Source organism: Penicillium chermesinum, assembly GCF_028974085.1.
Source record: "Penicillium chermesinum strain IBT 19713 chromosome Unknown utg000004l:1.0-3345178.0:1.0-3348027.0, whole genome shotgun sequence".
NCBI classification, from domain to species: Eukaryota; Fungi; Ascomycota; class Eurotiomycetes; order Eurotiales; family Aspergillaceae; genus Penicillium; species Penicillium chermesinum.
In genome coordinates, this window is record NW_026695314.1 from 3,012,340 (window position 1) to 3,038,178 (window position 25,839).

At 51.4% G+C, this 25,839-nt stretch overlaps 8 protein-coding genes across 8 annotated transcripts; 2 read left to right on the forward strand and 6 right to left on the reverse strand.

Moving 5' to 3' along the window:
* Positions 1-253: 253 nt before the first annotated feature.
* Positions 254-1,951, reverse strand: N7468_006042 (BCS1 and AAA domain-containing protein; the record flags this gene model as incomplete). Its single annotated transcript, XM_058475338.1, has 1 exon — positions 254-1,951. The coding sequence occupies one exon, from the start codon at positions 1,949-1,951 to the stop codon at positions 254-256; it is 1,698 nt and encodes a 565-aa protein (XP_058331078.1).
* Positions 1,952-4,017: 2,066 nt separating this feature from the next.
* N7468_006043 (nucleotide pyrophosphatase/phosphodiesterase family protein) lies at positions 4,018-6,204 on the reverse strand (the record flags this gene model as incomplete). The annotated part of the gene is made up of 3 exons (XM_058475339.1): positions 4,018-4,379; positions 4,433-5,699; positions 5,770-6,204. 3 exons carry the CDS (start codon positions 6,202-6,204, stop codon positions 4,018-4,020), a joined length of 2,064 nt encoding a protein of 687 aa, XP_058331079.1.
* Positions 6,205-8,165: 1,961 nt separating this feature from the next.
* On the forward strand, positions 8,166-8,690 carry N7468_006044 (uncharacterized protein; the record flags this gene model as incomplete). Its single annotated transcript, XM_058475340.1, has 1 exon — positions 8,166-8,690. The coding sequence occupies one exon, from the start codon at positions 8,166-8,168 to the stop codon at positions 8,688-8,690; it is 525 nt and encodes a 174-aa protein (XP_058331080.1).
* A 946-nt stretch (positions 8,691-9,636) lies between these two features.
* N7468_006045 (uncharacterized protein) lies at positions 9,637-13,375 on the reverse strand (the record flags this gene model as incomplete). Its single annotated transcript, XM_058475341.1, has 2 exons — positions 9,637-12,678; positions 12,773-13,375. The coding sequence occupies 2 exons, from the start codon at positions 13,373-13,375 to the stop codon at positions 9,637-9,639; spliced, it is 3,645 nt and encodes a 1,214-aa protein (XP_058331081.1).
* A 1,499-nt stretch (positions 13,376-14,874) lies between these two features.
* Positions 14,875-16,530, reverse strand: N7468_006046 (uncharacterized protein; the record flags this gene model as incomplete). Its single annotated transcript, XM_058475342.1, has 4 exons — positions 14,875-15,037; positions 15,060-15,429; positions 15,488-16,255; positions 16,326-16,530. The coding sequence occupies 4 exons, from the start codon at positions 16,528-16,530 to the stop codon at positions 14,875-14,877; spliced, it is 1,506 nt and encodes a 501-aa protein (XP_058331082.1).
* A 535-nt stretch (positions 16,531-17,065) lies between these two features.
* Positions 17,066-17,494, forward strand: N7468_006047 (uncharacterized protein; the record flags this gene model as incomplete). Its single annotated transcript, XM_058475343.1, has 1 exon — positions 17,066-17,494. The coding sequence occupies one exon, from the start codon at positions 17,066-17,068 to the stop codon at positions 17,492-17,494; it is 429 nt and encodes a 142-aa protein (XP_058331083.1).
* A 2,640-nt stretch (positions 17,495-20,134) lies between these two features.
* N7468_006048 (uncharacterized protein) lies at positions 20,135-20,383 on the reverse strand (the record flags this gene model as incomplete). Its single annotated transcript, XM_058475344.1, has 1 exon — positions 20,135-20,383. One exon carries the CDS (start codon positions 20,381-20,383, stop codon positions 20,135-20,137), a length of 249 nt encoding a protein of 82 aa, XP_058331084.1.
* Positions 20,384-24,922: 4,539 nt separating this feature from the next.
* Positions 24,923-25,828, reverse strand: N7468_006049 (enoyl-CoA hydratase/isomerase family protein; the record flags this gene model as incomplete). The annotated part of the gene is made up of 2 exons (XM_058475345.1): positions 24,923-25,424; positions 25,506-25,828. 2 exons carry the CDS (start codon positions 25,826-25,828, stop codon positions 24,923-24,925), a joined length of 825 nt encoding a protein of 274 aa, XP_058331085.1.
* Between the last annotated feature and the right edge of the window lie 11 nt (positions 25,829-25,839).

Here is a 25,839-nt window from a genome sequence, read left to right on the forward strand (position 1 = left end):
GGCTGGCTCTTTTTGTTTTTTTTTTGGTTTTTTTTTTTGGTTTTCATATACCCTATACACTCGCTTCGGCTCATGGTTTACCTCCTGCCATAAAAACACCTTCAAGTTGGTTCAGGAATCACTTCACCAATATAGGGAAGTTCAAGATAAATGACGCGTAGTCCTGCCGAACGCTATGGATGGATACAGAATGGTGGTGGAGATAGGCTCAATAGAAGGTATTATCAAATCTCTAGTACTAGGAAGTTTTTCATTACGCATTATTTTGCTGGGTTTCCTCGCGTGCTCTCTTCTTCGCGCGCGTTTCGCGAACCCACTCATCAGCTCCCTTGATTGCCTCCTCAGGGGTGGTCTTATGGTTCAAGAGGTAGCCTTGGATTTCAGCAGCAGTGAACTCATGCTTGGGGATGCTTGCTGCAAATTCTTTTGCCAAATCAGGAATCCGGGACTGCACAGTTTGAATGCGGTCATGAAGTGCCATCTCCATTTTGGCATCCTGCTCTCGGTGTCTGTCCAGCGTCGGGTCGTGAGCCTCCTTCTCCTCGGTGGGAGCACGCGACGAAGCAGGCGCTTTCCGAGGAAGATCGCCGTCCATTGTCATGTAGATCGAGGTGAACAATTCTTCAATCGCAGCTTCGCTAGTGTATCCGAAAGCAATGGTCATATCGACACGACCGGGTCGCACCAAGGCGGCATCCAGCTTCTCGGGGTGGTTGGAAGTCATTACGAGAATGCGGCCTTCACTTGCAGCGACACCATCGATCACATTGAGCAGGCCAGAGAGGGTGACTCCGCCTGTCTGGGGGTCTTGGGGCCCTTTCTCATCCAGAGCATCCTCCTCAACGGGGAAGCTGGTCAGGGCAGAACCCTCCACGATCGTCTTGCCTCGGGTCTGCGTAATGCCCGCGGTGTCAACATCTTCAAGCAGAACAATACATCGCTTGGGCAGCTCGGAAAACAAGGTCGAGAGACCATCCTCGTCAAGTGCCTTGGAATTCAGGTTGAGAAGATAAAGCTTGAGTCCGAGCAGGCCGGCTGCCGCAAAGCAAAGACTCGTCTTACCAGTGCCAGGTGGACCGTGAAGAAGATAGCCACGTCGGTATGGGATACCACGATTAGAATACCATCGACGGGTGCGGGGGTGGAGATATTCCTTGACATCTTTGATGAAAGCATCTTTCTGTGTCTGGTCTAGCACGACCGTCGACATAGGCCGTGGGGACCGCGCCATGCAGCGGCACCACTGGTACGAGGCACCGGAGTAAGGTCTCATACCACGGTGAATGATGGTACGAACTCCATCTCGTTGGACGTAGGCATTCTGCGCCTCATTGAGCACGCTACGGATAATGGAGGGATCGCGACCGAGGCATGAGATGTAGAGACGCTCGTTGTGCAGGACGTAACGCGAAGCGCTGCTCGACTCATACCGGCGCTGGATCACCAGAGGTCGGCCTTGATACCAAATGTAATGGCGACCCTCTGCTGGGGTGATGCGAAGGGGCTTATATTTATCGCGCCGAATCACCTTGGCCCAGTAATCATCGAACGAGTCCGCCGTCGAGGAGCTTCCAGGCTCATCCACTTCATAGTCGGCGTCAAAATTATCCTCATCATCGCTGTCCTCGGAATCGCTCCAGTAGCCGTTGGATTTAAGTCCGACCACAAAACGATTGGTCTGTTTCATGTGCGGCTGTCGGGAGATCCAGTACATGAAGTAGTTGAAAATCTCATCATCAAGACGAATCTCAGCCGTGGAGACGAGGTACTCCATCACAAAGTCGGACACATATTTAGTCACATATTTGACCGATACTCCAAATAAAGCTAATAACATGAGGTGCTGCAGGTAGGCCCCGAGGTCGATATGAAGATAGGATAGAACGAAACGAGAGAAGAAGGCGTATCCTGGCACCAATGCCTCTAGCATTGCTACCTCAGGCGACGCCATGGCGTCTCTGGTTACAGAAGGCGTTGATGATTGATTAAAAGCCATGATCACCTTGCAAACAAGGAGCTGAAGGTAGAAGCGCGAAATGGAACGTGTTGAGAGCACATCTTTATACTTGCGGAGTGACCTACGAGGGTCCAAGTCCTTGTCATTGGGCGACCCTGGGAGATGCCTAGCTGGGAGAAAGGTAAGCATCCAGTTTCCCCATCCAGTTCCCTTGATAGGACCCCGAGTGGGACGATTGTGACAAGTGGCGCAGTCATGACGGGGCAGTGAGTCGGGCTCCCCACAGGGTGGATCTGCTGCCTGAAGGCTTTCTGAGTCATGCGGCACAAGCGGTGTCTCAACGCACTCAGATTGGCTGCAGATGGGCGCCAACGGGGGGTTCGAGTCAACGAGAAGCTAAGCGTTGATCCTTTTCAATGCGTCTGGGCCTTTTCTTGCTGGCGTAAAACAGCACAGCGGGTCTAGGAGGCACAGGCAAAAATGCAACATGCGGCCATAAACAAGAAAAAGGGAAGATGATCGTCCGCAGGAAGGCAGGCCAGAGCCTTGTCTGTGCTGGAGAATACGATTCTTCCAATGGTTCGTTTTCAGAGGCGAGATCAGCCTTGCCCTGTGCTAGACCAGCTGTGAATCTTCTGGCGCATTAGTGACCGAACCAAGAACCCCGCCTCATTCCTTTGATTTTATCTATTCGGTAGGAGTCCCGGTGATCCAAATGTTGGTGCAGGCCGCAGTTGCTCGTGGATCGTAGACATGAGTTTTTCGCTTTGTCACATCCATGCAATGTCAATTCGTTCTGTCATGCAAGGTTCAGTACCATGCGGCTCTGCTTTAGGGAATGCCCCCCACTGGGGATTCCTCGCAGCCCAGACTCCCCGTTCATTCCCAACTCCATCACCAATCTCAACAATACTCGAGATCTTAGTACTCGAATTGGAAATTAGCTAGTACTTGGTAGCTGCGGAGGGACTTGCTCTGTCCACCCTTCTCCGGGTTTGAGTGAGGCTGGTTTGCTTCCAATATACTATGTCGTGGGACTATCTGGGACAAGAAATGGATCCGATTCCAGGCAACTCATTACTTCAAAGCGCAGCCACGACAATCACTCGGTTTTGACTGTGCGCTTGTGGGTAGGGCTCATTTTTGGCTCCAATGATCCAACGTCTGTCTGCTCCAGTGGGCACTTTGATGATCACAGCTGGGTGAGCTGCGGCAGGGTTTGATAACCTAGACCTCTCAGAATTAATCCAGGGAGAAAAGATATGAACCTGGAAAAGAAAAACAGAAAAAGAAAAAGGGTAAAAGGACAAAAAAAGAAATCTCTCCCTCGGGGAATCGAACCCCGGTCTCCCGCGCTTATCGGAGTGACAAGCGGAAATCATCACCACTAGACCAAGGAAGATGTTAGCCGAGTTCCACTCGGCCACTTGGGGCTGGTTGATGCAAAAGGACTCAATCTGTGCTATTTGATCTGAAGCTATAGCAGAACCTTTCTGCCGACGATCCTACTCAGGAGGTGCTGCACATCTTGTCAATTGTTGTGTGATATCGACACGATGATATTGGGATTTCTGGAGCTTTTCAGCTTGATCCTTCAATCGCATCGGAAGCTGCTACTAGGTCGTGCCTGGTCGAAATCTAGACCAGGCATTTTTTCCGGCCTGGCTACCGACTGGATCAAATCCCTGGATATATATCCCGGCCTAGGTCCACCAGCGGGGCATACCCCTGCCAGTCGATGCCTCCACGATCATCATGAGCGCGCGTCAAGATCAAGTTGGACTTGGAAATTACTAGAATGTGATGGTCCTCAATGTGTTCAACTTGAAGCGGTGAAAATCGCTCAAACCTCAGTACTACGTAGGACCATTCGCGGTCCGCACGCCATGCATACCAATAGTACAGCAAACCAATTTTTCCAAACCTTAGAGGGGGTACGACTATTGTTCTGCTTAATGATGTTTTAGATGAAGATTAAATATCATGACATGGGTATCTCTCAGTACAGGCAGGGCTTGAAGTCGGGCCCACATTAAACACTACAAGTAGCCAAGTCGGAATTAGCTCATGGCTGGGGGGTGCTTGTCCTTCTCCGCAGAGAATAACTCTCCTGCCCACTGTTTCCATTCGTCCAACTTGTGCCATACTGTTCCCCACCACGTCGGGCCCTTCTCATCATCACTACCAGGAGTGGGAGGAGGCACCTGTTGAGTGGGAGCCTCGTAGGCCGGACTGGTTGGCTCCGGCAGTGGTGCCGTAGTGGTGGATGGAGGCTCTGGTGGATCGGAAGGCCGCGATAACGGCGGCGTGTTCGCATCGGAATGACGACCGACGGGCTTAAGGGGCAGCCGTAGTGTCCCATTGCTGGGAAGTGGCTCGATACCCAGGGAGTCGCAGAGGATGTTGTAGACTTCAACATTTTCTTCAGGCAGGGTTAGCAATGTTTTGTAGATACGAAAAGGAGCGGGAGCTTACGAAAAGGTTCGAGGCGACTATTCGGAGCATGGGGAAATGAGGGCCCACGTGCAATGAAGATGGCCCGCATCAGAGGATGTTCATGATCATATCCGTGGATGCCTTTGGGATGGTAAGCTTGTCCCTTCTTCAGTGCTTCCTGCGCATCAAACTCCGGGCGTTCCACAACTGCCCACCCAGTCTTGGGGATGACCCATAACGGGGCAATCCGATCATTTTTCGTAAAATGATACCTTTCAGGCATAGTCTCACGAGTATAAAACTCGAACGCGTGCGTATAGTCCGGTGCCACTTTTTCTAATTGCGCTTGCAGAACTGCCATGTCTTCTGGTCGCTTCGGTCGGATCCCACGAGAGGGCCATCCGTCAAGATGATCAACAAGACTCAGGTCAATTAGATCATCCAGCTGGATCAGCCGCTCGTTGGAGGTGGTCGCCATGCCGTGATCAGAAACGACAACGATGTTTACTATATCGGTCAGATTTCGGCTCTGGAGGCCCGTGATGATTTCAGCAACCAAACTGTCGGCAGCGGCAATAGATCTTCGGATCTCGGTACTGTTGGGCCCGTATTTGTGACCATCTCGATCCACGTCGGGGACATAGGCTGCGATGAACTGTGGCCTCTCCGATGGATGAGAGCCGTCTTCAACTCCTGGCAGATCTAGAAGCTGGAGAACACGATTGACCTTGCGAGAAAATGCCTCAGTTCCGTTGTATTTGTCCACGTATGTGGGCTCCATGTCGCCAATGTGGGCTTCTGATCCCGGCCACATATGTATGGCACTTTTCACGCCACGTCTCTCCGCAGTCAGCCACAAGGGCTCTGCATTCCACCACTTGGGGAGCATGCTGACATCTGGATGGGTATAATAGAACTCCTCCTCTAGCTCAGGATCCCAGAATGTATTTCCCACAATGCCATGGCTCTCAGGGTATAGCCCAGTGACCAGGGTGAAATGATTGGGGAACGTCACACTGGGAAAACTCGGATTCATGTATTGCGGAGATACACCGTTGGCAATGAGAGAATTCAAAGCCGGCGTCAGACCGCGATCAAGGAAGTCCGCGCGGAATCCATCTAAAGAAATCAGAATCGTGGTGGGCGCAAAGAGTGCCGTGCCATTCGAAAGCAATGGCCTGGAAAGGTTGTGTGCTACTCGGAAGTTGCTGGAAGCTTTGTATGCGCCGAGAAGAAGGATAAGGAGAAGCACGAGGATCAGTGCGAAGGCGAGAAAGTACCGCCACCAATATGATTTGGAGTCGTCCTGCTTGAGCGTGGACATGATTTAGCTTCGATCGTCAAAGAGAGCGGCCGCGGGAATAATCCGTCCTTACCGGTTCATGGATGTAGTCCTCTTCGTCTAGATCCATGGATGACCCACTCGTCAAGGACTCGTCGTCCCCAAGACCTTCCTCCATCTCGTACATCAGCTCCCCTTCCTCACTGACTCTCTCTCGCCGGCTCTCTCGCCGGCTCTCTCGCCGTGCCCGGCGCCGCTCCTTTTTCCCAATGCGTACCCTGGGACCGCTCGGGCTAAACATCCTGCGTATTCCCCGAGCAGGCCCCTGCCGAGTCAATAACTTTTCCATCTCATCTTCTTCTTCCAGGACGCTTTGGTCATGTCGTGCGAGGTCTAGGGTGCTTCGGGAAGCATTGACAAATTCGTCATCTTCGGAGTCGGAGTCCTGTTCAGATGGGGATCGTAGGGAGGCTGCATCGTTATCGTAGTTGGAAGGGGACAGCAGTTCACGCCCCGCTTGATTCCGCATCGCGGCGACGGCGAAGGCCCGAGGTCTTGACGAGTGATTCCAGGGAGATCGGCGGGTGGTTGACCCGCCAAGACGTGGTCTATCCACAACCTGCCGATAAGACCCTGATAAGCCCTGATAAGCCCAGCCCTATCTTGTAGCTGGAGGCACTGGCCCAGATGTGTCCAATAAAACACGAGAACCACACTAGCATTCCATGGCATGTTCAAGCAATAATTGCGACCGATGCATCTACTGGCAGTATTGAGGATGTGAATACAGACATCTGATACGCAGGGAATCGATCAACCTGCTAGCATCAAACCGAGATCGCACCTCGCATGTTCTAGTGTACTAATATACCATTTGTCTGATAGTATTCAATTCCAAGGCCCGGGGCTTTGCTAGTAACCGACTTAGGGAAAAGGATCATGGCCACTATCACACAACACCTTCCACAAGTAGCTACATAATACAACCCTTGAAATCTGGATTACCAGTCAACCTCAGACGAGATGCATCACGAAAACAGCCAAGCAGACAGGCTCGAAGCAAAGGGAGAACAGAAGCTATGCATCGTGTAGGAGAAAAATTGCCATCTGCCGTGCCTGGAGAAGTAGGACTACGAATGCGACACCCGCGACGATCTGCAAACCAATATGGTACCTCTAAGTTCGGCATTGCTTGCTCAAAAGAAATCAAAGCTGGGCGGCCTGACACCTCAACATTCTTCGAGGAGAAGAGAAGGCCAATATCGTAACCGTCTGAATGCTTGTCGCACATGGAAGCCCTGAGCGCATGGTCGAAGCCGACCCTCGAGTCGGTTTCCGCTTGCGGATGTAGATGAAACCAGGCGCGAAGCTGGCCTCAACGGTTCTACCCAACTGCTCTAATAGAATCAATGGAGGAAGTAGCTACGTAATCTGCCCTCGAGCTACGGGCTTTTAGAACATTCCATTCAGGTCTTTTGTGGAGAGAGTTTATTCCCCGGATAGCATCTCTAGTATGGAACATACCATCTCGTTTGATGTCTCTTTGGACCTCTTATGAAAGGCCATGAGAGCCACTCGCCCCCTCTGGATCCCGTACCTGACAATTAATCAAGTGCAAAGTCTCCATAAAATCAATTCGAAGCCTCTCTTCCCTTGTTCCTGTTCTCCAGCCTCGTCTGTCTTCATCTGTTGTCTGTAGATCCCGGTGAGGCTATAGACGAGGCCATCGATACGCAAACAGGATACGTGCTTGTGCTGCCCCGTGAAATAGCATTGCCCATGCACATCCCGCGTAGATCGACAAGGAATGCCTCGCTGGAGGCCTGACGCGCAAGGCCTGATCGTCGTCGTCTTCCGCTTGCGACCCCTGCCGACTGCCCGATTGAGACATACGGGTCACGTGATAACAACCCTACCCTCGAGTCAAGTCGAGTCTTGCTCCACCATTGCGGCTCTCAGTGAATATCTTACTGCTTCGATTATGATGCTGCAAGTCCCCACTGCAAATCCCAGAAAGCGTCAGTGGTTTGGCGAGACCCAGCGTGACATTCTCGTTTGGCCGGATGCGGAAACCCGCCCAGCTATCCCTCTTGCTCCACACTTCCCAAGTCTCTAGAGCCCCCGGTGGATAAGCAATAGGAACAGACCCATCATAGAAGATGCTTAAAGAAAAATTTTTTTCTTCCTTGGCGTTACATGGGCTCACTTGCTTTTTTCTTTCTGCAAGTCTCCACTTCTCAAAAATAAGCCGCATTTGGACGGCAGCTCGATCTATAAGAAGACGCTTCGAGTCTCCCCAGAATTTTCTCCAGTTCAATCCACCTACTAGCGTAATCAGATCTCCACAAGGTAGGTGACTAGTTGGAAACAACAGTTCCTCAAGACAATATCGACTCTGTATAACTAACTCCCCTTGGCAGCTTGCCTTGTCACTCGTTCGACTACAAGCATTTTCTTGTAATCCAATCGCTTCCACCTTCCACAAGCAAGATGCACTTCACCACCTCCACCGTTGCCATCCTGGCCATCGCCGCTGGCGTCTCTGCCGGTGTTTCTGGCAAGAAGAACGAGCCTCCTGTTGACCACAAGAAGGCCGCTTCCATTCACGCAACCGGTGCTAGCACTGGCACTCACCCCACTGCGACCACTGGCACCCACCCCATCGTCACTGGTGGCCCCAGCCACCACAACAACACTGGCCCCCATGGCACCAGTTCCATTGTTGTCACTTCCACCGCTGTCTGCAAGAACGGCAAGTGCACCCCAGTCGCCACTCCTACTGCCACTGGTGGTGCTGGCTCTGGCTCCAGCGGCTGGGGCTCTGGCTCCAACGGCTCTGGCTCTGGCTCCAACGGCGAGGGCTCCGGTTCTTCCAACGGCGAGGGCGCTGGCAACACCCCTGCTAGCCCTAGCTCCACCGGCTTCATTCCCTCCAACCCTGGCTCTAAGGTCTCTGCTCCTATTGCCGGTGCCCTGATTGGCAGCGCTGCCTACGGTCTTATGTTCCTCGCCTAAGCGAGTCGCTATGAAATGAGTGTGATTTTCTTTCTTTCTTTCTTCCTTTTGACTTCAGTGTTGGAGTTTGATTCTCTTTTGCCTCTGGACTCGTTGCTGTGGCTTCTATAGCCCTGCTCCTTCGATTTGACTTGTATGGCTGCTGTCCTGCGGTTGGATCGTTGTCCTCGGGACTCGATAGAGTACGCGAGACGGGAATACAGATGTGCAAAGGCAGGCGTTCAGAGGCGTTAAAAGTTGTTTGGGATATATATACTGGACTAATGTAATTCTAATATATAAAAACCCAAAAAATTCGTTCTTGCGCTATCATGAAGTTTGGTTTCGTCATCTGTAGGGTACTTTTGACGTTAGGAAAGTTTCCCATGAGCTTTACCCTGCAGGGCTGTTCCTTGCCAACCAAAAGAAAATACTAGTAGGTTCAAGCTAAGATTCGGAGTGATGACACTTACATGTCATATCTCCTGGGTGGCAATGTAACCCAAAAGCCAAGGTCGCCCGACTTGGGGTGTCTATCGCTATTAATAGCTACTCAGGTGGCGTTGATATAACCTTGTAACCTTTTTACCGGTGGACCTGAGCTATCTAAATTAGAATGGATTTAGAGTTTACCGGAAGGTCAAGCTTTCACTGGCACCTAGCGATGTAGAGGCGTCGACCAGTGAGGGAATTGGATGATGCATACATCTTAAATAGGACTACTAGTAGTACTGAACTGTACTGGCTTCCCAATTCGGAAACATTAATGAAAAATGTATTTGAAGCCTATGTAAGTAACACACAAAGTGGGCTTGCTTGAAACAGATTCATAGAAGATCCTCGTATTCACATTCAACATTATTTTAGACTCAAGATGACGAGATCCAATTCGTCCATTGACACGAACATCCACCAGTGCCGCCATCAATACCTCCATATGAAGAGCTAGGATCTGTGGCAGGATTGATCAGGGTGCCCCTTGGAACCGAAACTCCGGCTCCAACATAGAAAGTGAGATATTGTAATGCTGCCCGGCATCCTCCAAGCCATAGCAATAGAAATTCTTCTTGCCAGGATCTCCGCCATGTCGGTCCTCCGTAATGGTCACCGGATACGGGAACGAGCCTGGCCGGATATAGTTCGTTGCTGACGAAGAGGATGTCGCGGTCGAGGACGTTGAGGTCGCTGTCGCCTGCGAAGAAGTGCCGGTTCCAGTGGTGCTGTTCCCGCTAGAACCCTGGGGAAGCAGCGCATAATTCATCTTCGAAGGTTGCGTCCAGATTTGCACCAGGAACCTTGTTTGCGACCATGTACAGCGTATGTGAGCACTATCTTGATTCGCCCCACCGTTCTGATCTTGATCATCGCCTTGAGCGGGGTTATGAGTCACTGGGCCGGTCGAGGCAAGGAAAATCGACTTGTCAAAGTACGTATAGAAACCATAGTGCTCGTTATTTGCACCACGGTTGTATAGGCGTACTGGCTGAGAAGTTGGCAAAGGGTACATAAGAGCGGAGGCGACAGTGCCGTCGGAGTTCTCTTCCGGAGGGGGAACAATGCTTGTTGACGAGTTTGTGCTGGTGCTGTGGTTGCTGCGCTTGTAGATGCTGCCAGAGGGAACGTGAGCGGATGACATGAAAGTCATGTAAAAAGGCGTCTCTTCGCCGTCATAAGGCTCTGAGTTATTATCTGTTGTGTTCCCAATGAAGATCTGATCCGCCTTACTTGGAGCTGCTGGCGAAGCAGTCCACGCGTCCCTCTTGACTACATTAGTGCTGTTGCCATAAGTTCCGTTGCGGAAGCGAATCTCCACTCGGAAAGTAGGCTCGTTCGCGCTGTAGGGCTTGTTGTCGGTCTGGGCATCGCCCTTGGGTAGAGCACAGCTCCACACATTGGGGATTGTCGTACATGCCGTGTTTTCGGTTTGTGCCTCGGCCCCAGCGATTGTGGCAATACCGGTCGGCATTGCAGGGTACCCAGTCAGGTTGACCCATGTTGACTGAACGGGAGTTGAGTCGCCTTTCCTGGTCAAAGTCGTGGCCAAAGCAATGGCAATCACCACAATGATCAGGAACAGGGCTCCGATTACAAAGTACCATCGCCGACGGTTTCGGCCTTCTCGGCCAGGGCGTCCAAAACAGCCTTTGTTGCTGAATGGGCCTCGTCCTCGCCATAAGCCCCCAAATTTTCTCCCAATAGCATCTTCTTGCTCCAACCTTCGCCTTTGAGCCTCTGCTGGCCCGATGATCCCTGCTGGATTCAGGGGATTTGACATTGGCTCTGGGGTGTTATAGTTGGTATGATAGTCATACCGTTGAGGTAGTGGCACATCTCTATGGTGCTGTGCATACGTAGGCGCAGGCGCATTGACTTCAGATAGTGGAATGGCACCCGCGCCCCCTGCTGCTCGTTGGAATCCAGGTGTCATAGGCGATGCCTCCCGCAGACCTCGTTGCCCGTCTGGTCCCATGTGCTCTTCTTGTGTTTGCAATCCAAGTGCGGGAGCTTCTCTGTCCAACGGCATTTTTGTGATATCCGCTTCTTGTGGCGGGTCATGAGAGACAGGAGGAGCAGTATACCACTCCCTCGGTGGTTCGTGAGGCATCGGAACAGGTACAGGGGTATACCACTCTCTTGGTGGCTCTTGAGGCATCGGAACAGGAGCAGGAACAGGATATCCGGATTCTTCGCGCTGCATATGTTCTGACGGTGGGGGTTGGAATGGGTTATTTGATTGGAAAGGTGGAATATAATGAGGAACCTCCCTGTCGACAATGACCGGAGCCGGAGCAGGCGGTACCTCAATGGCAGGTGGTGGCGCTTGGTGGATGTTGTTCGTGATATTTGGAGCAAGTGGAGCAAGCGGAGCAGGGGCAGGCTCTGAAAAAACCGGAGGAGCTGGCTCCGGGGCTGGGGGAGGCGGTTCATGGATAGGCACAGGCTCGAATGGCATCTCCCTAGCTGATTCCTCATGTGGAGGCTCTGGGAGACTCTTTTCCTTGTTATCTCCGGCCGTGGAGACTCTCGGCGAGTCGTATTTGGAATGCTCTTCCACGCTTGAAACCTCCTCAGGAGGATCGACATCGACGAGGAGGCCTCGCGAGACTTCAGTAGGGCTTTCTCCTGGCAAGGCCTTTTCGTTGGATTCCGTCTGAGCTTCGGCTTCCGCGACATCAATGCCACGATCTTCTGTAGCGACGGCCCCGTTGGCTCCCGTCTCTGCAAGCCGCGCAGCGACAACCTCAGAGGGGGTGATGGAGCAGATATGATTTTCGCAGTCAAAATAAGGCCTTCTGCTGAATAGTTCATGTGCACAGGCCTGATAGTACTCAGCAGCCTCCCCTCGAATCGGACCATCAGGAAACATTGTTGAGATGACTGTTCGCCGCTTCGAAGCAATTGTCACCTCGTCATCTCCTCCCAGCGAGCGTGACTGTCCCATGCCATGCTTTTCATCGTCCCACCCTAAAGTGACCGCGGTTTCCGGTGTATCTGGCGAGAAACAGGATGTTTCTTTATGCCACCATTGTCTCGTCGAACCCTGGGTTGTCGGTGCAGTTGACTGCACCCCGGATGGGAAGCTGGGGCTCATGGGCGACTTTCTGGACCACATGCTCGAACGGCCGGTCATCAGCGGTGATAACAGGTAAGTCCACCAGCCCTGAGATTGGGGCCGATTTGCGTCGCTGGTGGCACCCAGGGGCGTCCGCGGGGTCTGGGGACTGTCGGATGTTCCTGTCGGGAAGTGATCACGGTCTGGGCTTTCAGTGGAAAGGGCTGCTTCGAACGACTGGTTTTTCCGGGCCATCGCAGCAAGGTGAGCACGAAGGAACTCCGGGTCCGCAGTTTTCTTTGCCAAAGCATTCTCCTCTGGGATCGCCGGCACCGGGGGGGATATCAGAATCCTCCCATCCAAGTCGGGGGGTAGGCTGTGAGTAAATACTTGACGTCGCTCGTGGGCGTAGGGCTTCTGGGCTAGGCGTTGATGACCATGGTGCTTCTTCACAAGCTGGGGTAACGATTATAGAGGGCGTAAGGGGGGTGTGCTGGTCGCCAGCACTATCCAATTCCCTTGCTCGATCCGAGGATTCATGGTATGGTACAGTGAGTCCAATCATAACCTGACGATCCGAAGGCGATAGTCCATGGTCGGATCGCCGGTCCAAGAGATTCCGAGAAGGAAAGCTTCGATTCTGAGCATCGGTCGACCCATGGCTATCGGTGATCTGTAAAAAAGGCCGCGATTGTCCCTTCGTGGGGTTGGCTTTGGTCTTTTGAGCGATTCGTTCTTTCTCCCGGGCTTTGGATAATAGCTTCAGGTCGTTCAAATCAACTAAAGGTGCAGTTGTCGTATTTTCGGATGTATGTTGAGCGGGTGTCGAAAAGCTCGTTACAAGGTTGAGTCCCACGGGCTTTTGACTGCGCCTCTTCTTTATGATCCCACCAATGCTCAAACGTGAATTGTCTGCATACTTGTCACGATGTGGCAACTTTGGAGACTTGCTAGCATCTTTTTGAGATTTCTCGACTCTCTGTCTGGTTGCTTTGACCAAGAAATCGAATGGGCGTGTCCGTTCCAGCTCTCGATCCTCCGCTGATGAACACGAAGGACTGGATATCTCCTCAGTGATGGGCGACGAGAACGGAAAAGTTGTCTGTACAGGCGGTTGCAGCTCGAGCTTTTGTCGCTTTGACATGGCTCCCATTTTGTAATTTTCGAGAGAGGCGAATGCTGTACAGTTTAGCGAATGATGTGGGGTTTGTGGGCAATCGTAACGAACGAGGGGCCATCAACATACCATAAAGATCACCGCCAAAAAGTGAGTGAAGACAGCCGAGAAGTAGATAAGAAGATTCACCAAACAAAGAAAGTCTATTTATTATGATTAGAGACAATGAGCCTGTCACCTGAAACAATGCAATCAAAGGAACGCTCTCAGATGCATTCACTGGCCGATGCAAGACCAGTGGGATGGTCAAGGAACAAAGGAAAGGAAAGACAAAAGCAAGTCTAGACTTTTGGGGGAAGATTGTGAAGAGAAAGACAGAGTTGCAAGATGCAGCTCATCATGCATTAGTACCCGGCGCGACGACGCGCTGCTGGGGAAGCTTGGAGCTTGGGAGCTCTGCATCTTGCTGAGTCTACTCTTGACAGGCCAATAAGGTCCAGCTTCCCAGATCCTCCGAGTCGATCTCAGACACTCCAGCGGGAACAGGGATTCGAATCGCCGTGGAGAGACGGTCGAGGCAATGATCAACCAGCAATGAGTGCAATGGGCGCATCTGGTGGTCTGCGGCCGAACCGTAGGCGCCGGCCAAGTGGAGTCAGCGCTTACCGCAGGCCAATCGATGGCCCCGATCGTCCAGAATCGCCTCCCAAAATAACCCCGCAAGGTTAATTTTAGTTCTTCAGGGAGTTGTAGCATACCGACCCGTCCTAGTGCAGCCTGGCCTCAATTCTATTTAAATATGAAACGATGGGAGTTCCCCGGTTCGAGCACGCGCTCGGTGGATACCAGTAGTATGACAGACGCGTGGAATTTGACAGGATCTAGACCCTTGGAATGTAGACCATGGACTTCATAATGGGCCCATATTGAATAGTAAGAGCAAAATCAATGAGATTTGAGGTATCAGGTATCAAGTGGCGCGGGGTACACGCTTTTGGATATTTAGTACACACTCCGGTTCAAAACAAAAACCCAAAAAATAGAACAATACAAGTAAAAACACATCTTTCAAGTCCCATATGCTGGTAGACCCCCTGCCCCATATCCCATCATGTCCAAATGAATAAAAGAAAACATACACAAGACCCCATGATGCAATTGGCAGTGATTGGCTGCGCAAGAGTATCGAAAACAAAGAAAAACGCAAAAAAGGAGAAATAAGAAACATCCAGAAGCATTTGCGGGTATGATGGATGACGATAAAACCAAATGACTCTGAAGAAGCCACACCCAAGACACAAAGAAAAAGGCTCATGAAAGCGGTGAACTTGTCGAAGCACCTGAAGAGGAAACCCGGCGGGGGAGTCAAGGTCTAGAACAGGAAGACAAGAAATTGAAGACGGCTCCGGAAAGAAAAAAGGGTAAGAAAACAGTAAAGAGTCGTAGACGGGGGCGTGCATTGCACAGCATGACTGGTCATTTCTCATCCTCGTGAGGGGGAAAGTTTAGTTTTTGAGCGGGCCAGGAAGAGTTATTTAGCGACGGTCGTCAGTGTACTGGATCCCCTGCATTGGGGCCACGGAGCCGTTCATGAGCGGCGGGAGAGTACGGGGTTGTTCTTGAGGGACGTTGGATCCACTGCTGAACCCACCAAAGGCGGCATTTTGGGAGGACCCGTTGGTGGGGGGTTGAGGACATCTGATGGTGTTCGAATACAGACTGCGGACGTGATTGTCCGTTGGCTTGTTGATTTAACTGAGCGCGCAGCTCCTCATTCTCGGTCTGGAGCATCGAGACCTCGCGGCGGGCCTGACTGATGCTCTTTTCCAACCCGTTGATATATTCAATGGCGCGAGTCAAGGTTTCCCATTTGCTGGATTTATTGTTCTGGGCCTGTGGCAAGCGTACGCGCAAGGCCTCGAAGCAATCCTTCATTTCACTCCGCCGCTTTCGCTCTGCGAGTTTATGTGTAACACGCAATTCGGGGGTCCGGCTATAGGGGGTGTTGCCGGACGGTTCTTCTTCGTCGATCAGATCCCGCACCTGCTTATGCTGTAATGAATGATGATGGTGTACATTCTGAGGTAGTTCTGAAACACAATCAGCCTACTGTCGCACAAGATACGAAATTAAGCCATGATGTCTTACCGTGTTGTCCTCGTGGCATGCGTGATTCTGAGTACATGCTACTGAGGGACTCTGCTGTGCTACCTTTCCGGGAGAAGGGGGGGTTGGACTTCTCCGTGGAAGAGATCGAGCTGGACCGCGCAACGTCAGGATCCGGGAATGCATATGCCATACCGGCCGTGGGTGCCTCAGCATTGTAGATCTCAGAGCGCGGGTTGGATGAAATGGCTGGAGCAGTCCGTCCGGCGGCGAAGACACGATGTTCCATTGCCCTTGATCCTAGCGGGGACATGGATTGAGGTGGGGGGTGCTGGGAGCCACCGGAGTATCTGGGCCCACGGTAGGAATTCATGTCGTTGGAGATACCTCGCTCTCGCTGGAGACTAGATACAATGGAGGACTGGGACGCATTGGTGCTGTGGTATGGCGAGGCCGGGTTCGGCGTTGGGTTAATGGCGAGTGAGCTAATGCCCTGATTCATGCGGCTATCGATACTACTGCGGCGCGATTCAGGCATCTCCGACATACTCCCGCGCTGGCCTGGAATGTCGAAGTTCTGATTGATGGAGGGCAGAGCCGAGTTGGGCTGCGCGGAGTGGAAGCTAGGTGAGGGCTGTTGCGCGCCAGCGGAGGAAGGGGTGGTGGACGAGTCGTGACCAAACGGTGACCGATCTGGAGCGGGAGCGGGATGGGTGCGGTTGGGAGAGGGCTGTGATGTTGAGGTGAGGAAGGTCAAGGATGGATAGTTGTTGCCCGTTCCATTCGTGGCAGTGGAATATGTAGAAGATCCTGGCGAGGAGGGGTCAGCATGCGAATGCGAATTCGCGTCATATCCAGCGGTCCTGGAGGCGTGGCTTACTTGTGCTCTGCGGCATGGACCAATTGCCGGAATCTCGTTCGATGGTGTTTAAGGAGGCATTGCCTGGCGACTTCTCCGCCGGGTTAATAGGCCCGTTCATACTAGCCGTCAGCGTCGAGATCGAGGGCAGCGTCTGAGCCGAAGCGGCTGGGGTTTGAGGCCCCGAGGAGACTTGCCCCCATGGGCGACGAGGGACGGGGTCCATCGCAAGATTGGTCGCGCGGGGATGAAAGAGCGTCAAGATAGAACCAAAACGTCAAGGTCAAGAAGAAAAAGAGTGTGGGGAAAAGAAAGAGTGAGGACCGAGCACTATTGCATCGGGACAGAAGAAACGATAGCGAGTATAAGGACGGAGGACCGATCTGCAAGGGAAGCGGGCGCCCACGACCCTGGAACCTTTTTGGGGGCGAAGAGCAAAAGCGGAAAACGAAAAACGAGAATCCTGCAGGGTCGGGGGGGGGGAGGGGGCCGATGGAACCTTTGAAGAACGGGGAAAGTTACGAGTCGACAGGATGGTCAAAAGAGGCGTCAAATGCCCCATAAATTGCAGTCGAATCTTTGCCCTTTGGGGGGTGGGGGGGTGTTTCGCAGGGGGCTGCTAAATTCTTATAATCGGGGCGGTTCGAATTTTAAGCATATCCTGGAGTAGGTATTTTTTGAATTTCAAATTTGGAGGAGGGGGGTTTTTAATTTTATTTCTAGAATCGATGGGGGAGGCTTTTTTTGCACATGGGCGATTTATGATTAACTACTGTTATGCGCGTTACGTAGGCCTACGGTACTTCGATTACCGCCTAGTACCGGTAACAAGGGAGCATCAAGCTTACGAGCTTAGCGGCTTAGAAGCAGAGCCCTGGAGCCCTGGAGCCCTGGAGTGGAGCGACGATCGGGCTGGATCCTGGGCCATCTGGAAGATGAAGGTGGTCCAAGTTGGTACCGGTGCAGCTTTCCCTGGACTGCTAGAGTCCATTTGCCCCCCCCCCATGCTCCCCCATGACTCCTCTGCAGGGGAATGTTCGGGTATCGTTACCATGTGCCAAGGCCTCTGCGAGCAACGCGACTCCACTCGTGCCACGAGGCTGACCCTTTCTGGGGGAAAAGTAGAGTTACATTTCCCTTTTCGTGCTGGTTTCCCCATCGGGATTTCTCGATTTTCTCCCTACGATTAAGACACTGTTCAGCCCTTCCCAGGTGAACCTCTTGCCCGTGAGAACTCGAACCGTCCATGTATCCGTCTCTCCAAACACCTCCCCTCTCTACGATTCTAAATCCAACTACCCCCCGTATCCGTCGTAGTCACCCGGGGAACGAGTAAGCTGAAGTACCCGGAAGTACATCGTACTCCGGCGCAGCTCATGCACGAATTGCCTCGCCAAAGGAGTAAATTACTCTGCAGGACCACCAGCCTGGGATGGATCAAAAATCAGGCGGGAAGTGGATCCGTTGTTCTCCAATCCGCATGGCAAAAAAGTGCAAGGTTAGGGGAACCGATCATCCATTCATGGCCCAGTCACATTCTTCAATCCCCCCGTGGCGCTGGGTGCGCCGGTGGACGTCCTTTGAGCAAAATACCAACCTTTCCATTTCGAGAGTTTATTGTAATTGTCCTTGAGCCGACGCAAGGAGCACACGTTTTGACTTCTCTTCCCCTTTCCCTTTTCTTATTTTATTTAGTCAATTTTTTTTATTACTCCGTACACGGAATCATGGTTCTGATGTGATCACTCTAGAGATCGTGAACCGAGGTGAGGTTCGTCCATTACATCATGACTAGGGGTGTTCACGTCACAACCTTCCAACGTGGTTGACTTTTTTTTTTTCCTGTATGACCCGTGCAGCCCATGAAGTGAATGGAGGTGGAATAGAGGTGGAATAGAGGTGGGTCGTGGTCTCTTTGCGCACTTCCAGTACCATCACGGCATTCGCATCGTCTTCAGCCTAAAAATAAAATACGTAGCCGTACAAGCGCGGAGGCCTTGATGGATGCTTGCGTTCACGTGGCAGAATGATCGACGTCTAGGGTTGGAAGGACCTTTTTTTTTTCGGGTACTCCTTGCAGGTCTGACCTGCCGGAGGTTCAATGGTCTCTCGGTCTCTTGGTATTTTGGTCGCCGTGGGTGTACTTTTCAGGCCCTGTGGTTGTCGGGTCGTTGAGGGTCCAAGTTAGTTGTTAGACTGACTCGGGGAGAAGCGATGTCCGCATGCCTTGGCCACACGCTAAACCTGATCGAAACGTTAAAGCACATGGCATGTCTTCAGGCAGGGAGATTGTCACCAATACCACCTTACACCGGAATTCTGGTGGTTCGACCGGGCTCAGCAGGCCCAACAGGAGGTACCCGTACTTGTCTTCCCCCCCTTACTTGACCTGTCTAACCCACGCGCCACGCTCTACCTGTGCATCTTGTCCCACGCACATGGCAATGTGCATAGTACGAAGCTAGTCTTTCGCAGGTAGTACCGGAAAGATACATCCCTCCCATCACCGCTCGTCTTGGGAACCCGAGGTTGCGAGCAAGTATCTTCTGCAATCCCCACCCGGGCGGTGATAGGCAAGAGATCCCAGGTGGATAGGCTCAGCACTCAGCTTTCAGCACCAAAGGGGCCTCAAAACTGACGATCTACCCCTCCTCTTTTAGCCCCAATGTCTACTCGTCGGTGTTTGCACCGTTACTTTACTTTTTCTTGCCCTTTTTCTCTCCCTTTTTCTCTTCCATTCTTGTCACACCCGGCCACTGGCGGTTTCGCGCAGAATAAATGACGCCAAGGAGTGACACCGCGCTCTGATCGGAGCCGCGTGAAGAATCTCTCTGTGCCCACTTGCCCCAGAAGCTTGAACACCTCGATCGCAACGGAGACTGGGCGGGGGATGCACCCACCCGCTGCCGCCCGAATGTCACTTCGGTCTTCATCGAGGACCACTGGTTAGACGCAGTTAATCCTTCGTGTAAATTCTGTCCTCCGAGGGCTTCTAGACCCGCGGCTAATTTACCGTCTGGCAAGACGTGCTCCTAGTCGAGCGTTAGTCTTGCTCGGGGCCGTTTTCTGCCACTTGGAGAATTCGTACGACCGGAAGCCACCCTGAGGATGTGAGGCAGGCAGTCATCCTCGCATGCTGCAGCGTTTAGGACCCGAACTACCCGCGCAAGCCTAATCTCGGCGTAGCTTCAGGTTGAAATCGTGAGATACCACACTAACCCTATTCCAGGTACTACTCTAGATAAGTGAATCCAATATCCTTGGAAACCGCTTATCGGCTACCAGGATAGCAGTACAGTCAGCCCAGCAAAGAAGGTCTTGGGCCATTTGGCATTTTGGAACCCATTAGCTCTGGACCTGTCAAATTTCCAAGGTTGATTTTGTGATCTCGGTTTCTATGACCCTTGGAAACAAGGGTGTGTCAAGATCCACCGCTTTTCTTACCGGATGATGTGGAATCTCACATATTCGATCACGGGCTATGTCTTTCTTCCTTTCTTTTATTTTTCCTTTATTTTGGTCTTTTTTTTGGTTTCCTGTTCCCACCCCGGTAAAAACCAGAATGCTCCATCCGGAGGTTACCTGTAGGCAACAAAGATACTCGATGATTCCACGCATTGTTATTTCTCCGAATCAACCCACCTTCAAGGGAGACACCGCCATGATTCAGGCGGTGGCTGCTCAGCTGTTTCAGCGTTCTATTTTAGACTTTGCCGCTTTGGACCGATATTGGCTGCGAGCCCAGCATGTCCTACTAGAAACCCACCCGCTCGGAGTATATAATCTATTGTTTCGCTCTCTTTGGTCGCCCTGTTTCCCCTGCCTTGGATCTACGAGAGGCGAATCAGGATCCTCAGCTCCGAAACTCCCCAGGCCTGCTCCGTGCTCTCATTTCGAGAAGAATTAGACCGCAGGCTCCCTTGTATAGAAATCAGAGCCTGCGATTGCACATCATCACCCGGTTGGGTAGTCACCACATGGTCCGTAATAGCCTTGCAGGAGGTTTCTTGGAGATCGCCACCCGATCGACGACGCGCATACCCTCCCCCAGCCCTTTTGGCACCGTAGCAGTCTTCCATTCCGCGAGCCCAGGCCGTTAAACTTTATCTGAGAATTCTCAATGTGACTTTGTGGCTTTCCGAACTCTTTGTCCTACATCAGATGTCTCCAATTCTTTTTTCTCGTTTCGGTTTTGCGTGGATGATTCACAGGTCATAGCTTTCGGGACCATCAGCCTCAAGGGATGGCATCCAGCTAGTGGGAACATATGGTTCCGCAGATAGAGTTGGCCATGCAAATAGTGCCAAAGCAACCACGGGTCGACAGTCGTGGCCCAAGGGCCTTGCAGATTCAATAGTTCGTGTTTGCCAAACACGCGAGAGCCACCAAGGAAATAGCAGGGAGGAGAATAAGAGAAAAAAAGGAGAAAAAAAAGATGTCGAGCATAAAAGAGAAAAAGAAAAATAGCATGGGGGCGGAAGTCAAGAGTTGGCCTACCTTGTTGAGAGAACTGGGCGCAGAGTCACTCCACCCTTTTGCGCCCATGGTTGCCCGGCTTTGGGGGACTGGAAGACCCCGTCGATCTTCGCGCCGGGCCTTCCTCCCCGAAGCTGGGGGACCAGTGGATCGTGGCAGTGGATTGGTAGATCATTCCATGCCATTCAGATATTTTCGTCCCCTTTTACCACATGCGACAGTCCTTTCTTCACACCATCCCTTGTTGGTGCTTTTGGCACGGATCTTCCGCCCCTGCTTCTTGCCTCCTGCATCCTTCTCGCGTGTAGGACCTCCGATCCGTGATTCTTCCCCGGAAACCCCAGCGTCAGGACCGAAACATGTCTAAGAGTGCCACGGGATGCTTCCCCGTCGCATGAGGTGTTCATGTCTGGATGTCTAGCGTTCTTGATCCAGGGATGAGAAGAGCGTGCGCAATGTTTTCCATGGCTGTCTCCACCTGACCCGCCAGAAGTGTCTATGGTTATGGAGTCAACAGAGTTCAAGTTCTGCCTGTACTGACTGCGGTAATCCGTATTACCTCCGGGTAATCCCCAGTAACGATCAGTTTGGTCGAACTGGTTCCAACTGCCCAATCTCCAAGGTGGCCCACCCTCCCCACTGAGTGTTTCACTCCGTGTCAACTGCCGCCAGCCAGCCTTGATCTGCCGAGTTTCGAGGGTCGACCTGGATGTTGAGTAGGCCCTGATGCCAGGAATCCGGGCCCTCTCTTAGCGCTGACTGGAGGCTTCAGGTCTGCGGTGGAGGCTGGAATGCGGGACTGCAACGCTGTCAGCGTACACCCGTGGTTCGTTTCCCCGTTAATACGATATGTGACACTCTTCACTGCGGTCTTTTAGCCGCCATGTTCACGGGCACGCCCGTGTCATTATATCATGGTCTCCATTTAGCGTGCCCTGGCACATGTGTCGAAGAGGGGGCCAAATCCCGCGGCTGCCAAACTCAAGCTTATTGTCGCCCGCCTCGGGAGGCGTTGGGGCCTTTCTGTTCCTGCAGTTGCGCAGAACTGCTCATTCCGGAAAGCGAAGGATTGTGTTTTTACTGTAACTGCCAACCAACATGTCAGTTTCAATTGGCTCGCGTATTGTAGATTCGGCCTTCCCAGTGCCCTGCTAATCAGTTCTAAAAGTTTGGATGTATTGTTGGTTCTACGGTGGAGCTGTCCAACAACCGTGACTGGCTCCCTCACGCCGATCTGTAAAATGATTATTCCAAATACATTTCCTGGGATGATCTTTTTCGGCCTTTCTCGCCGTATATAGTTCACTAGGCATGATATCACGATGTGACAAATTCTCTCTTAGGTATGGTTCTCCTTGACCGCAGATATTCGATATACCAGCACAAATCAGCCTCTTGGCAAAGGATACATTCCATTTTTTGTTTTGGAAAGGAACTCTACGAGCGGCTTGACTTAGTTGATACTACTAGTAGCACTGGGAAAAGAGGCAAGCAGACAGCCACTCAAGTAGACGGGCTACTCACTGTTCACCAGCCACCCAAGAGTCGGGGGGAATTTTGGTTGGTCGGCTTCGAGTTGTAATAACGTTTTCGTTTTCTCTTATCGGATATTATAGCAAATGCATCTCAAATATCAAAAGCAATAGTAGCGAAAGCGACGAAGCAGACATTTTGCACTATTGCCCCGCCTGTCAATATAGCTGACCCGAAATTGATACCAGTCCGACTGCTTTCTAGCGTCATTTCTCTGAGTCGATCGTTCAACCCCACGAACAATGATATTTGAGATCGGTAGTCAGCACCTGTAGCGGGGTTTTATCGGTGTCGCACAACTGAAAGCCCTCATGGCGTATTCCTTCTTCTGGTCAATATGTCTCCCGGTCGTGTGAATTGAACTCACGGTAACAGCAGGGTATGCAACTTACACTAAAAAATCCTCGCAATATAGTGATCCTTTTTGGCGTACAGATAGTGGCAACATCCGAGGTAGTATTCGGGCGTGCGCCATCGTCATCAGGACTGTGAGGGTTGCCTAACCAGCCTGATTGCGCCAGATCTTTTAAGCGCCTCGACCTTGTTCCAGAAAGGACCCTGATAGCTCTGATACCATCACTGCCAAAGCTTATTTGAAATCCCCGGATGAGGAATCCCTTTTTAATATCCACCTGAAGTTGGCGCCCTGGTATACGATACCCCATTGCTTGATTCGCCCCGGTAGGAGTGAACAATTCAATTCCGGTGACTAGGGTTTTTCCCGAGATACCCATAGGCAAGACCCAAACGCCAACCTTGGTCACAACCTGATCAGCATGTATCCCGATCTCCTTCCAAAAAAGTGAACAGGACTCATGATAAGCAAGATCAAATCCAATGCCATCAGTTCGTGTCATGGATTGTTCGTCCCAGGAAAGGCGGTAGGACCCGTTGTAGCGGGGCGATACCCAACGAACGTTTCTAGTACTCGCCCTTCGATTCCCAGTACTCACGAGTGTCATGCGACATATATCTCTAAACCATGAAGCCTCACACCAAGCGAGATATCTATTGCACAGGTCATCTGGAATCTTTCCGAAACGACCAGAATTGCAAGCGCTAGCAATCAGGCGTACTCTGTAGTAGGAATTCCTCCAATTTATGTGTTTCCATCTTTTTGACTCTACCTTGTCGAGCAGATTATGCAGAAACCCGCACTCGCCAGTTCGATAGAATCTACTCCTCCAAAAAAACTGATCATGAAACAGGACTGAAATGGCACGAGACGCAAGACGCAGCCGAAGAAAATCGGACATTTTCAGATGCGAGACCAGATCGAGGCAAATCTCGGGTGGTAATAAATGAAATATATCAGATGGATTTGCTTTGGTGTTTTGCGGATGGCCGGGGCTCTTGCGAGGCAGTGATTTAGCCTTAGGAAGAGAGGCCAACTTCACGCTTGGTGCTGACCCTGGAGCTCAATTAGGGAGAGGATTATCCAAGGAGAGATTATTCGGCCATACCTTCTGTAAGTTGATTTATGAAATCTACCAGGCGAGGGTAGGGTCTGCGTAGAGGCTCAGATTTCAGCACTTTGCATGCAAGAAATGCCCTCGCGGGACTAAGCTCTTCTGGTTCCAAGAATGTTCTCAAATAATCCCAACATTCAGAATGAAGAGCAAAATATTTTCCTGCACTTGACCAATCATTCACGGACAATATTGATAGTAGCTCTGCGTCCAGTTCCGACGGCAGATATAAATCTCCTGCCGGATCTGTTTCTATCCTTCCAGACGCTATGGTCTTGTCCCTTAGTGGATATACTATTCATGAAAGACGTTAGAAAAACAGAGTAGCTGCAAAGGCGTAAATCTCACCTATCCGCCAACTCCTTGGTTGATCGCATGGTAAAAGATCAAGACGCCTACCACCACAGAACACGCAATCTGCCTGGAAGGGTCTCGGCATTGCCTGGAAGGGTGTCTGCATCTTGACAAAAGTCTGCTGTGTTTCGGTCGAGATATCTTTATGATCACCTGCGAGATAATGTAGGTGAAATTATTCTTTGTTTCTTTCAAGTTGATAGCTTTTATGCCATCCAAGGTGGACCAGTAATGATTGCATCAACAGTCCCATCACGCCATGGACTGGACTTATTCCAGACATATACTTCCCCTGGTCCCTAATCACCAGCTTCGTGAGCTGAGCAACATGGCGTAACTTTAGATCATATTAGTGCTGTCCCATGACCGCTACCGTGGCATGGCTAGTGGTTTAAGTAGGTGTTACGGGACTGAACAGGAAGTTTGCCATTTCAACTTCCACGCTCCCAAGGATCATATCGACACTGTATGAGCACCGATTGTGGTGATATATGAGTATAATACTAACAGACTGTACAGAGAGGAATGGCAAAAAGGAAAAGTCGAAGAAACTCATTAAACTCAGGCAATTTGCTTTTTCTTGTTTTTCTTTACGCGCATGACACTGGGCCCGTTGAAATCATGTATGCGGGGCTTTTAGGGAGTTTGACGTGTTAATTCGCATAAAAGCGGTAATTTACTACTAGTAGGATGGTAGGATCGACTTTAATGGTAATGATTGAGTCACTTATTCGAACTGTATCTTGCTCATATAAGTTGAACAACACGAGGCAGATTCTAGTATGGCTAGAGCTTCGCTTTGCTCGTCTTCTCCCATTCCTCTACGGATTGGATATTCTGCTTTTGCAAGCCCGACTTCCGAGCCTCCACCGCATCACGCCAGGCTAGATTCCCGGCATGATCATCAATCCCGTTGAGAACACGAGAATACATTTCTTCCTTCATAATACCATAGATTCCAGTAGCGGCCTTGTTGAGCAACTTACGGTCCCGGATCAAGTTGAGAGCCTCGTCAAGTCCGCCTAGACCATCGACAATGCCTGACTGCAGGGAATCTTTACCTCCGAAGCGGCGCGCTTCGAGGACCACATTTCGGAATGTGACCGGAGTCAACTTCTCTCGGAAAATGGACATCATGGGGGTCTGGAGCGGAACGCCGAATTCAAGCTCGTTCACACACAGGAAGCCCTTCTCTGGATTTTGGATGCGGTAGTCGTGGTACATCGCGAGCATGAATCCGCCCGCAAACGCATGTCCATTGACGAGAGAGATTGTGGGCATGGGGAATCTAAGGTTTTTTGTTAGCTAGTCTTGCTCTAACCCCAATGCGCATTCCAGGCATTCGGATGCTTGAGAAGAATTAACTTACGTCAAGAATCTCCGGAAAAGTCGATACAGCCACTTCTCCAAGAAGCCCTCTGTGCTCATTGCGAGTTCGAGATCCAGGCCATTGCTGTAGAACTTCGCAATACCGCTGGTCGTGATTACCACGCCCTTCGGATACCGGTGCTCCACAATGTTCAGGGCCAAAATAAGCGCGTCGATGAATGTCGGAGTCAGACGATTGTCTTTTGGTGAGGTGAAGGTCAATAGATACACATGCTGCTTTTCTTGCCCTGGGGTTGCCGTGGGGTTGGTGCATACGATGGCGCCACCGGTAGAAGCGATCGGAACGGTGAAGAGAGTGGCCATGGTGTCAACAA